This window comes from Notothenia rossii (genome assembly GCF_949606895.1).
Source record: "Notothenia rossii genome assembly, chromosome: 8".
Lineage (NCBI taxonomy): Eukaryota > Metazoa > Chordata > Actinopteri > Perciformes > Nototheniidae > Notothenia > Notothenia rossii.
The window spans coordinates 9356502-9369585 of record NC_136906.1 but is presented as its reverse complement, the minus strand read 5'-3'; the positions used below and the strand labels follow the sequence as shown (position 1 = coordinate 9369585).

Genomic DNA, 13084 nt, shown 5'->3' with positions numbered 1-13084 from the left:
TAGCGTTTTGGAAGACATGCAATTTTTTTTTAGAATATAACAAAATATGATGACATGTAAGATCCAACATTTATTTAGCTTGACCCATACTATCTAAGACAAATCTGATAACTTATATATTTTACCTTTTTGATTTGACATTTTGTATTTAGTTAGTCACTGAAATGCTAAACAAATGCAATCCTTCTTTGAATGAATTCCACGCCGAAGGTATCTTGTCAATACTTAGCTTTAATACTGAGGCAAAATAAGGATGGATTTGTGTGTGTGTGTGTGTGTGTGTGTGTGTGTGTGTGTGTGTGTGTGTGTGTGTGTGTGTGTGTGTGTGTGTGTGTGTGTGTGTGTGTGTGTGTGTGTGTGTGTGTGTGTGTGTGTGTGTGTGTGTGTGTGTGTGTGTGTGTGTGTGTGTGTGTGTGTGTGTGTGTGTGTGTGTGTGTGTGTGTGTGTGTGTGTGTGTGTGTGTGTATGCATACTGTATATCCTCTTGTTCACAGCAGCCATACCTTTTTATTGAGCCCTTTTTAACCTGACATTCAATGTATGAAAAAAGGTTGCCTGGACGGAGAGGACACGCAATCACACGCTTGAATAACTCTCCATTCCATATACAAAAATATACAAAAATCCCCCCCCCCCTCCGCATTTACAGTCAGTCCTTGCCCTCACTTCACTGCCCTGCGCTATACACACATTAGCACGCAAACACACTCTGCAGGTTCATTTCGATCGATGCTGAGATGAGGTTCTGCTTAATTTATTCATCAGAGCGTCCCAGCTAGAGGTCCAGGTGTCATCCTATCTATTGGCATGTGGTGGATTTAAAGCGTATTTGAGTCAGCACTCCTCCCCTCCTGGCCCTCCTGCATTAACACACATAATGCTAAATCAACAGCTCCCTGAAAGCCCGCTAAGTCCTCTAACCCTGTAGAGACAAAGGGAGAAAATGAAAGAAACTGGCATGGGCTATATACACACTTACACATTCACATTCACACACACACACACACACACGCACGCACGCACGCACGCACGCACGCACGCACGCACGCACGCACGCACGCACGCACGCACGCACGCACACACACACACACTGAAAGGACTGGAACACTTTGAAGTGTGAGATATTAAGGAAGGGCAGAGAGGAGGATACAATGCTTTATGTTTGGACAAGTGTTAGCTGGGGACCTGAGAGAGAGAGAGAGGGAGGGAAAGTGCTTCCCTTCCTCGCTAATCCCTCTTTTTTTCTTCCTCTTCTTCTTCACGTCTTTCCCTCCTTCTTCATCCCTCGTTAGCATTTGAGCTCCGGCCTCAACGGCATGTCACGGTGCAGGAGCCTAATGGCTAATCATGGCGGGCTGAGCAATGATGGCCAAACAGCCTCTCGGGACCTGACTCAGCTCCTGAAGGCGCGGGAGTCTTTTCAAGCAATGATGACAGGGAGTTTTGAACGAGGAAAGAGATATCTGTTTTCATAAATTAGGCCTGATTTGCCCTGGAAGTTAAACCATAGGGTACATGTTTCATCAACGTGTACTGTAGCTTTTCCTTTATGTGTTAAGAATGACCTATACACTTGGTAACTTTACATTTCTTCTTTCATGGTTGGATACGTTTATGAAAACACCTGCCATTCAAACATATAATGACAGGCATTTAGTAATTGTATTATTTCTTTCTTTAGGTTCTAGAAGCATAGTCATGGGCCGTTTCTTAATCGCGAGGATGCTTGTTTGGCAGCACATGTCTTCCGAGTCACTTGCTTCAGAAGTTAGGCAAGAATCCTTCCTGGCATTCGGAAAACAAAGAGTGGAACAGGCTAGCAAGTGTGCAGGTGTGCGTCATATGAGAGGCCCCGCCTTACATTTTCCGCCACGGATTTGGGGAAATCGGTCCGTGCGCAAAGCATTGTGGGGATTTGAAGGACGCGAAGTCTACCCATGTGCAGCCTCGAAATTAACCCCAAACCAAGGACGCGGCCTCGGTGGAATTCCAAGTATGCTAGAGATTGGAACGGTCCTTCGGCGGCACTCGATGACGTAGCATCCTTGAAATATTGGCTTGGAAGCCAGTTTCCTCGCGATTGAGAAACGGCCATGGTGTTGAATGGTGGCTATTTGGTAGTCTTCACCATCACATACATTCACACTGGAATAACTGAGCTTGTTTAAATTCTTAATATTGGATATTTTTCAATTGACACATAGCTAAATTAGATTTTTCAGTTGGTAATGGTAAGTGGGTCGAAAGAATCACATTGCCACAGTAAATTTAAAATGTGGTTCATAATTCAGCTAAACATTGAAGGATTTCAACTTCAAAACTACTTTTAGACAAAGATAGGAAAGGCGAGATGTAACTGTATCATCAAGCATCAATTTGTGCGAGATAAATAAAAAACCTGAGGGAAGTGCAAATGCTAAATGACGGTGAGCCTTGGTTACCTTTTTGGCAGCTCTTACAGAACAACTAACATACAACAATGAAACACGTCTTTATTTAATGGACATGTAATTGTAACAGAACATATGATGCCTTGAAGTTTACAAAGAATACCAGGTGTAAACAAGAACATCTAATCTCAGTCATTTATAAAACAATACAAAATAGCTTTTTTAACCAAAGCTGGCCATCATTTATATGTTATTAAAGGAACTACATTACCTCAAATCTAGCCTTAAACTGGAATTTGTTGTCTCCACTTATTAAACAGACATTTTAAAATGTGTTAGTCTGCGGTTAGCCTCATGCTAGCTCTGTGCTGCTTCCTTTACCATCAGTGTTACTTGCTATGCTAATTTAGATTTGGCTTATTCGTTCGCGTGCTAAATTAAAAGGTCAACACTAGCCGTGGGCAACTGATAAAAGGCGCTGTTTGTAAAATGTTGTTGCCGCCTGAGCTCGAGGGGTTGGTTTCTGTGTGTGTTTAAACGTCTGGCTGTGGTCTGTGTGTGTGTGTGTGTGTGTGTGTGTGTGTGTGTGTGTATGTGTGTGTGTATGTATGTGTGTGTGTGTGTGTGTGTGTGTGTGTGTGTGTGTGTGTGTGTGTGTGTGTGTGTGTGTGTGTGTGTGTGTGTGTGTGTGTGTGTGTGTGTGTGTGTGTGTGTGTGTGTGTGTGTGTGTGTGTGTGTGTGTGTGTGTGTGTGTGTGTGTGTGTGTGTGTGTGTGAAGGTGGTGCTGCTGTTGGTGCTAATGGATTCACTGAGAGAAACACTGCTGGCCATGATGTCAGCAGGGGTGTGAAGGCAACGGTAGGGCGACACTTGGTGTGTGTGTGTGTGTGCGTGTGCATGTTACGGTGTGAACGTGGTAAAGGCGAGGGAATAACAATGTGAAGACTTTTATCAATTTAGACCAGCGGGAGTGAGATGGAGACTATTAAAAGAGAAACGGTGGGGGGCTACAACGGTATAAAGAAAGTAACAAACTAAGAAAGAGTAGAAGGTGAGAGGAATGGATGGCGAGAAAGCCATGTTGTTTCTTACACGACCACTAGAGCACCTCTAGTGGTCGTGTAAGAAACAACATGCACTTTAAAACGTGTCTCTGGGTCGTAATAAGGGCGTGAACAATCGGCCTATATGGTCGTTTTTTGTAGGAGGACAGGCTGCGAGAAAGACAATGAACGACTCCGACTTCTTTGTCGGAATGAAAGGGGACGATGCAGGGTGGGTGCAGGTGGAGAAAAAAAAGGTCAGACAGAAGACATTTGAGAAACTGTTTAGTGAGAGAGGTAAAGGAGAAATGCACATTGGTGGAAAAGTAATGGCGGGAACAGCGGATTTTAAAGGGGCCTTTTATGCTTTTTGGGGATTTCCTTTTCCTGGATTGTCTTATATATGTCTTTGTGCTTGTAAACGGTCTTCAAAGGCTGAAAATCCCAAAGTTCCAGGAGTTTCTCTGACATTGACAATTAGGACGTTTAAAATGTACAGAGAAGTGCGGACAAACCTAAAGTTAGACATAGTATATGTATTTGTGCCCAAGGTTCGACGATTGGATGGATCCCAAATCTAACCTTTGACATAATTAACAACTTGAAAATTACGACTTCCCCCTGAAACACACAAAAATTACAAAGCAAACTAAAGCTGTTTTGTTTGTTATCATCGGTATTATACTATTGTGGCACTACTAATGATTCAATGAATGGCCTCCTAACTACTTAACATTTCGCTGCTCCCTGGGGGGCATTTGGGGTTTGTTGAGACCAAAACAAACAGGAGGGATGAGGACAATAAGGAATCAAAGGATTATAAAAGGGAGATTAAGGAATGAGATAAATGATGCACTGTTTTTTTTTATGTTACTTAACCTGCTCAACAATACCCAAAAGTGAAGAAGAAGAAGGGGGGATGTGAAGTCAAGAAGTCAAGCAGAGACAATAGAAAACGGGGCTCAGGTTAGATAACATCAGATAGGAGGTTTATTCATTTCTAAATTAAAACCGTAGGGGTAATTTGACTTGTCAAAATAGCCTTTATAGATAGGGGTGGATGTTCTGGAATTGAATATACTGTATATTAATTTGCATAATCAGCAGACTTATTGATCTACTGCTCCCTAGTTGGAGGCACTTCAGAAATTGCCTGTTTGGACTTTGGCAGACTGTCCAGAGTTGATAATGAACAATAGGGTTTGCTTTTAGCTTTTAGCGTAATCACAAAACGTAATGCATGAATTGGTTGGATCTCTAAAATAGAATCCATGCCTAAGGCTATTAGTAGAAGCATCAATATCCTTCCAAATAATACTGAATGCAACACACTCACAGTATACTTTGCAGATGATTTATGCAGTGCACCCTCTCGTAAATGTACCGATTGTTGTCATGCGTGTACAGAAAACTCAGAAAACCTGCACACAGGGAAATACAATTTAAAGTTAGATCGTGGGAGAATCAGAAACACTTGAAGAAGAGAAAGATACTGACACAAATAGAGAGCTGGAGGAGAGATATTGCCTCTATACAATCTCATTGCAGGATAAAGCAACACCAAAACGTGTTAATGCAACATAATGAAGACACCTGAGTCTTCTCTTTGTGGGGAGATTCTTTGCATTGCATGCCAGTGTTTAAACACACTCACTTGTATGTGAAACATTTTGACCAAATGATGTGTTGGATAACGGCATAGATATTTAATTATTCCTCCTTTGCTCTGAATTAGTAATATGAGGGAGATATAATGCACGCTTTGCATTTGAAATCGCAGACTACCAGCTGTTGATGTTGCATTACATTACAACACTATGGTCATTCATTTTAAGCTCTTTAGTTCACATTGTTGCCACAGTAACAGCTATTCATGCTTTGCTTTCTTTTGTTTACACAGTGTGGATCAATAAAGTAGAAATTAGATGTTTTTTTCTCCAAAAATATGCTTGCCTATAATATTTCATGTAATTGTGTAATGGGAGAATTTGGCTATTATGACCAAGTGTAGTGTGTAGCTGCAGAAAACCATGACTGAAAATCAAAAGCTTTATTGACATGACCATAATGACATACAGTATTGCTAAAGCCCCTGTCACACTGTCCTGAAATTGACACCAGAGGTTAATGTTCGTTTTGAATTCGTGTGTCCATTTTGCCCTTCGTAAGGCACTCGTGAGGGCATCTTGTCAAATCGTGTCATATTCGTCTGATCATCGGGGCGAAAAATGCCCGATGGCACCGATGATCAGACGAACATGACACGAAAATGAACCTTCGCAAGGTCCTTATGCAATTTTTTGGCATTCCAAAGATCACAATCTTAAGGCCGTTAGCACAGAACTCTAGCTACACTGATCGATATACTCATTGGATCTGCACAAACAAGCTTAGATAAAATCCTGAGAGTCCACAGATTATAGAAATATAAGGATTATCACTGAGCAATCAGAACTCGTGACGGGGGAAGCAAATACAGACAACACACGACGTAGCTTTAGGTAGCAAAACACGGAGATATGCTCACCTTAGCTGTTATTCTGATCAAAGGTCGTGTTCAATGGCATTAAAACGAGAAAAAACGCGGCTGAAGGTTAATCCATAGCAATGTGTCTGTGACTTTGAAAAAATTATTGATAATCCATAATTCAATTTTTATGCAAAAATTAGCTGCTAATGGTAGCCACCAGAGGTTAGCGCAGCTTCCGGTTTTTCTACGCCTCTCTCTCACTCCTTATTTGGTAAGCTGTGTGTGTATGGGGAACTTTCCCTCGATTCCATTGGCTCTGACGGTTAGAAAGAGATGTCAATCAGCAACATCGACCAAGGGGGGCCAGAGATATGGAGAATCCACCCAAATGACCCAAGAAGTGTTTTTTTTTTGCTAAACCTCTCTAAAAAGGTCAAATGTCACTTGTTTTGCATCAATCTTGATACAGGGTACTTATTATATGTTTTACTTTGGATTCCTAAAGCTTTTAGTCGACCATCCCATCATTCAAGGGTAGTTTTCACTATGAGTAAAAAATAATTTTTGGACGGACACTATCATTTACAGTTTTTGACTATGTTCAATCTGAATTTTCTTTAAAATAAAAAACATCTATATTGATTCTGACTTTTCTACATCCAACTCACAGGTTTATCATTACTTTGAGAAAAAAGATGATTAATTTAACCCTTTTAGAAGTGAAGCTATGGTCATTTGTTCTGGGAATGTCATTTTCGAGCCTGAGACCTGAAAAACAGGCTCAGTGCTTAACAGGTTAAGTACACTTACAACAAACATTTATACATTTTGACAAAAGCAACATTTTTTTCTCTATTATATTTCATCACAATAGGAGTCTTTTCAATCGTGGATACATTATCATATTGAATTAGCCCCCAGCCTTACACTTGAGGATTCTTTTTACTCAAACCCACCCTTACCACAGTTTTCGAACAGGAAATGAAGCCTTTCTTTACCTCCCGCAGCATGTCGGTGATGTTCCTCGTTTGATTGACAGTAGTCCTCTGCTACAGTGACCTAGGAATGAGCCATCTGGTCTTAAACAGCCTGCAGCGGCTGTTAAAATTTCTGGATGATATCAAAAAATTGGATCAAAATGTGAAACTAAGTTTGTAGTGATTTATTTAAGCAAAGGTCAAAACTGTCCCCCCCCCCCCACCACCACTTCTCTTCTCCCTTCTCCCGTTTCTATTCATCACATTTAAAGCGCTGACATGCCCGCCCCCAATGCTATCAATTAAACATACTGTCAACCAGCACATCCACTCTCCCTTTTATTCTCCCATAACTCTCCATTTCTCTCTGAATCGAGACAAATGTAAGACATTCATCCGTAATGTTGAATTAGGTCATTTCAAAATGAGTGTTTGACATTATATTCTCTACATTTAATTAATTCAACTGACACTTTTATTCAATACAACTTGCAAACAACTATGAAAATACAAATTCAGAATAATAAGAAACATGTATTCTCTTCATGTTAGCTTCATTAGCATTAGCTTCAGAGTGGGCTTAACCTCGTAAAGGCCATCATGCCGCCATTGTTTTTGATTGACATGCCCATCCTCATCGTTATCAATTAAACATGCTGTCGACCAGCAGATCCACTCTCCCATTTGTTATCCTCCTTTCCAATTCTTCCTTGTGTACATTTACAACATTTGGCCAAAATAAATTCTCACGTTGAATTTGGTCATTTCAGTATGTGTGTTTTTCATTATTTTTTTTTATTTAGCTGACTCCGAACACCAAGAAATTGTTCACTTTAGGTATACCAATGTCCAATGTCCTGGGGCATTAGCTTCAAATGGGCTAATCCTTGTAAATGCCACACATTTTCTTTCGGTTAAGGTTTAAGGGCAAAGGTGTTTTACAACGACATGTTCAACACATAGTAACCCTCTCTGCTGCTCTATCTGTGACACAAATCACTACATCCCGATGAGTTGGATATAATCGGTTGTCATTATGTCGTGCGAAATGGGACCAACCTGAGCTAAAGTGCATACAACTAGGACATTTACAGCTGCGATGCACAGAGCTGTAATGCGAGGTAGGGTATGGTTTCACTGCAGAGAAGAGCCATGCTGTGCTGAAATGATAAAGAAAACACGCCACAGTGGTAAATTCCCAATGGGACGTCCATGATGATGGTAATGCGCATAAAGAAACATCTGCAAAACATCCTTACGGCTTTTAAGCAATCATACTAAATGAGCTTCGAAATCATTTGCATACATAAAAATGACAATCAGGAGCAAACAAACAAAAAAGGTCACAAACTAGCTGCACTTACCAAGAGAGTTGTCATAGCAACCAGTGAAATGGAAATACAGCTAGAATTACGGGAGTCGTCAGCGCACTTCGAATGTCGCTTTCGACCAATAACATTGCGCGGATGGAAAGGACCCGTTGTATAATTGATCCTATCTTTTACTCCATACAGCTGTGGCGGTGTCTGGTTTACTTGGCAGAGACTGTGGCCAATTCCAAGGAGAGGAGGGGGATGAGCCTTGCTCTTTATTTATTCAGCTTTTAATGTTGAGCAGGAGTTGGGCTGCACCCATTTTGTCTGAGTGAGAGAGTTTATCAACGGAGAAATTACATATATTTTGGCTGGGAAGGAAGATTGCAGTAAGATTTTACATACAGTAGAGAGGACATTTAAATAAATGGTGGTAACAAATGGGAGTATCTGTAAAGGCAGGCTGCACCATCAATCTGAAAAATAATCATAAAGAAGTGCTTTAACCAGTCGTTGCAGGAGCTCCCCCCTGCCAACGCAATGCATCAAAGACCCATACCTGCACTTATGCAACTAGGCTTTCCAATCATTTCTGACATAGAAATCATAGCGATAACACTCCTAGTTCAGGGTGTATTATTGCGCTGGCCTTTTCCAACATGTGCTGTGCTTTGCTCCACTGCTCCAGTGTGATGTGTGCAGCGTGTGACTGCAAGTCTATAATTCATAAACATATGCACTCTTCCCTTTGAAATCTATCCATAATTGATTCTGCCAGTCCCACTGTAGAGATGGTTACAGGCCGATCCATCTCTCTGACTCACTGCCGAGTGTGTGTGAGCGAGAGCATCTGGGTGTGTATGCTCATGTGAAAAAGAGACTTGAAAGAGGGTTGGAGAAAGACTCCTAATGTGAGAAAGGAGCATGGCGCAGTGCAGTGTAAAGTGCAGTCTCTCCCTCTCTGTCTCCCTCTCTTTTGTTCAGATACCTCCCTCGCTGGTTTCTAAGGGAAACAAAGAGCTTTACTCACCTCCGCTGCCTCCATCCTTCATTTCTCTGGCTGCATTTCTGTCATTTTCTATTCTTTAACTGTGCCTCCATCTTTTCTCCCTCCCCCTGGCTGTTTTGCTCTATAGCTAAAAAGAATAGGTCCTCAGTCAGTGGCTGTGGAGCCATTAAACTGCTCTGAATGGCGATACACTCATTTGATTTATCTTCTTTTTTTTGTAAATACCGTTGGCAATGAACGAAGCGGTGCTGTTCTGTGGTGGATTTGGTGCCTATACCGCCAGTAATGCCACCCAGGCTATGATGCAACTTGTGGTAAGTCACTGGAGGTTGGCCATACGATGAGTGTAGTGAGAGTGAGTAACAGCAGATAGGGGAATATGATTTTCAGACTTTTGGTCAGTGACCTGTCTCTTGGTGGAATCCCTAGAGAATCATCAGAAGGAAAGGCAATGAGATAAAGTCAAGGAAATTGCTGTGAGGATGACGTTTCTTGCTCCTTGATCCAATGTATAGTCTTGAGAAAGGAAATGTTGTATTCAACTGTTAATGCTACATTCAGAGGTTATGCCAGATGGTAGTGGCAGTGGAGCGTAAATTAAAGAATACTTGATAGTAATGAAATACAATTTCCGATACCACAGAAAATACGTCAGTAAATACCCCACTTTCCTCTGTTAGCAACTACAACGGCAGTTGCTAACAAGGGACTACTTGGGACTGCTAAACTTCTTTACGTTGAACATTAGCCACCTTTAGCTTAGCGGTGTTGAGGTGATGTCATGCGTTTTGTTATCTTTGTTCGTTATTCTCGCGTCCATGAGAGAAGCTTTAAAAGTAGGAGAACCAAGGGAGTCTCTGAGAAGGTTGAAATGGGTACTTTAATTAAAATGGATTGGTGGTAATGTTTCAAACAGAAGATGTTTCAGAGAGAGCTGTGTTCTCGGGCTCTCGAGAGCGAAGGAAGGGCGGGAGAACCACTTTTTCAGCTCTTATATATCCTCTGCTGGCTCCTTCCTGTGGGACGGTTGGCGCTGCTGGGGGCCGGCCCTCCACGTCTTTAATGTCCGTTGTTGCGTTAAACAGAGGATTTCGACATTTTACATTCATTGCTTACTTCCACATGCCTTTTCTCCTTCATATCTCTTTCATAACTTTATATGTAACACATGTTAACGGCGTCGATAGCCACTTTAATGATACTAATGGACGGTAGTCCCGGATGTCGTCATGAAGGATTTTCAGAATAAAAGCTTGGTATTGAGAACTTCCGGTTTCTCCAGAATAAAATAGCTTTTAAACTGACGGTATGTTCTAACTGAATTATGCCATCAAAACATTGATTTTAATTTCTAACAGTTTATAGCCTAACGATTGAATGTATGCTTTAACTAAAAGTGGTTTGATTATCCTGCTGATGTATCATATCATAAACGTGTGTTCCCCACAGATCGTATTTTCTGATTACCATGTCCCCTTAGTCATAAGTCAGTTATTCCAAAATGACAAATCCCAATGCTTTTTGTTGAGGGTCCCCTTCTTTTGCTAACTTCTGGGTCAGCCTCAAAACAATACGTCATCGCTGCAATACTCCATTAACATTGATTGGAAGTTGGTAAACTAATGCTGACTTGTATGTTTTTGCTGAAGTTTGGCGAGGTAATTCCGAGGTGAGTGTGGCCGTGCGTCAATGATGATGTATGGTGGAGAGAGAGACCGGGCTGCTGGCTCAGGGAGCTAACGACTCCATCTGCTGCGCTCACACACACCATTAAAACCACAGCTGGAGACACACCTCTGCCTGTCTGCTGATGTCCGTTGCTCTTGCTGTCTGCACTCCGTTGCAAAGCGAAATTACTCCATTGGCGTGAAACACAAAAGTATCGCCTCGCCACAAACAAGCAGTAGAAAATGTTCAATAATGATTTCTAATTGATTACCCAATTACACCTGTTAGGCATCTCTTGGTTTTAATTGTTGATGTCCCTTCTGTCTTGTGCGGGAACAGCTTGATGCACATTACTGTCTCTGGATCTATTTTCTCTCCTCCTCCTGAATTATTAGTTCTGTTCTCCTCCTCTTTGTCTGTATGTTTATTCCTCTGTTTATCTTCTATTTTTTCTACATGTCTTTTTATATCTCCTCTCCCTCGCTGCCCTAATTTCCCAGTTTTGGTCTCTGCAATTCCCATCTATACACACACACAAACACACAGATGTGCAGAATTTACATATTTCCATACCTGCTTGCAGAGCTACTTCTGCAGTGTTTCTACACCCGTTTCTTTTTACCCACGTTGTTTGAAAGATTGTCCTATTTTTGGCATGTTTAAATTTCCTTCATTTTATTTAGCAATATGTCAAATGGGCCCCCTTTCTTGCTTCGGGCTGTTGGTACCCCGATCTCCCCTATCTCCCTTGACACACACACACACACACACACACACACACACACACACACACACACACACACACACACACACACACACACACACACACACACACACACACACACACACACACACACACACACACACACACACACACACACACACACACACACACACACACACACACACACACACACACACACACACACACACACACTCTCTCTCTCTCTTATAACTCTTGGCAGGCAGAGGCCCTGCACTTTTTCTGCTGACTTTTCCATTATTACAATATCTCCGCTGTTGAATTATTCACAGCAGACGTTGCTATTTGAACACACACACAGTATATTTCCATGCGTTACACATGCTCACACACAGTATCTCTGTCAGAAACAAACACACCCACATACATACAGAAACAGAGATGCCCACAGACCAAGAGAGAACACACACAGTTTAATATATGTACGCACACACACACACACAAACACACGCACACACGCACACGCACACGCACACGCGCACACACACACACACACACACACACACACACACACACACACACACACACACACACACACACACACACACACACACACACACACACACACACACACACACACACACACACACACACACACACACACACACACACACACACACCACTGCTTACCATTTCCCTTAGTAACATGGGACAATGGGGACATTTCATTACCCATGTGTAAAATGCATGGCAGTTTAACAGTCTCTCAGTACATCAATCCTTCGATCCCCCATCTCTCACTCCACCCCACTACCTCCTGGAGCCCTCGTTTATCTTCATTGTAAGCTAATTACCCCATGGAGTCGCTAGTTTCCGTGCATAAAGCTCCGTGTGTTTGCTATGGACTTCTGTGGGGTTGTGTTTGTCTTTTTTTGTGTTTGTGCGTGTGTTATATCCAAATATGAGGCACAGTTGGTAGATTATTTTGGTTGCTTGCATATCCTAATGTGATCCTGTTATTGTTATAAATACCTAGGTTGTTTACTTTCACACTTTTTAATTCTTCCTGCAAAAACTCGAGAATATCCAATGTTGTATTGCTGTGAAAGCATCTCCCTTAAACAAATGTATTTATTTAAGCATCTTACCAAAAAACGAAATGTTATACCAACATACCATGATAATCTTATAATAATACCTTTGACATTTTTGGAGTTATTGTTGAAAAACAAGTGGAAAGAGCTTGAACGACTTGTAATGTAACTAGAACCAGAACCTCCTTAGGCGCGTTCACACCAAGTACTTTTCCCACAAAGGTTCCTGAGAACTCTTTAGTTCTGATGAACTAAGTACAGATCGCGTTCACACCGGAAATTAGTTCCTGGGGGTTGGATTAGGCAAATGAAGCCGCTGACGTCACTTCTTCTTCTTCTGCTTTGGGTTTACTGGCAGGCCGCAAACCACTTCACGGCGTATACTGCCGCCCAAAATCCCCTGACGGAAGTCCCCGG

At 41.7% G+C, this 13084-nt stretch overlaps 1 protein-coding gene across 7 annotated transcripts in view; it reads left to right on the top strand.

Moving 5' to 3' along the window:
• The window catches only part of grin2aa (glutamate receptor, ionotropic, N-methyl D-aspartate 2A, a), a 164251-nt gene that overhangs the window by 40267 nt on the left and 110900 nt on the right, over nt 1–13084 (top strand). Inside the window, exon 1 of one of the 7 annotated variants that reach the window (XM_079643321.1) lies at nt 2974–3248. The exons of 5 other annotated variants lie outside the window; for them this stretch is intronic. Coding sequence is in view for 1 of the 2 variants with exons in the window: in XM_079643319.1 (XP_079499445.1) it covers nt 9436–9516 (81 nt within the window). In the remaining variant the exon portion in view is untranslated. Of the gene's footprint in view, nt 1–2973; nt 3249–9396; nt 9517–13084 lie in introns of those variants that run through there. One more of the 7 variants, XM_079643319.1, reaches the window with a different exon arrangement.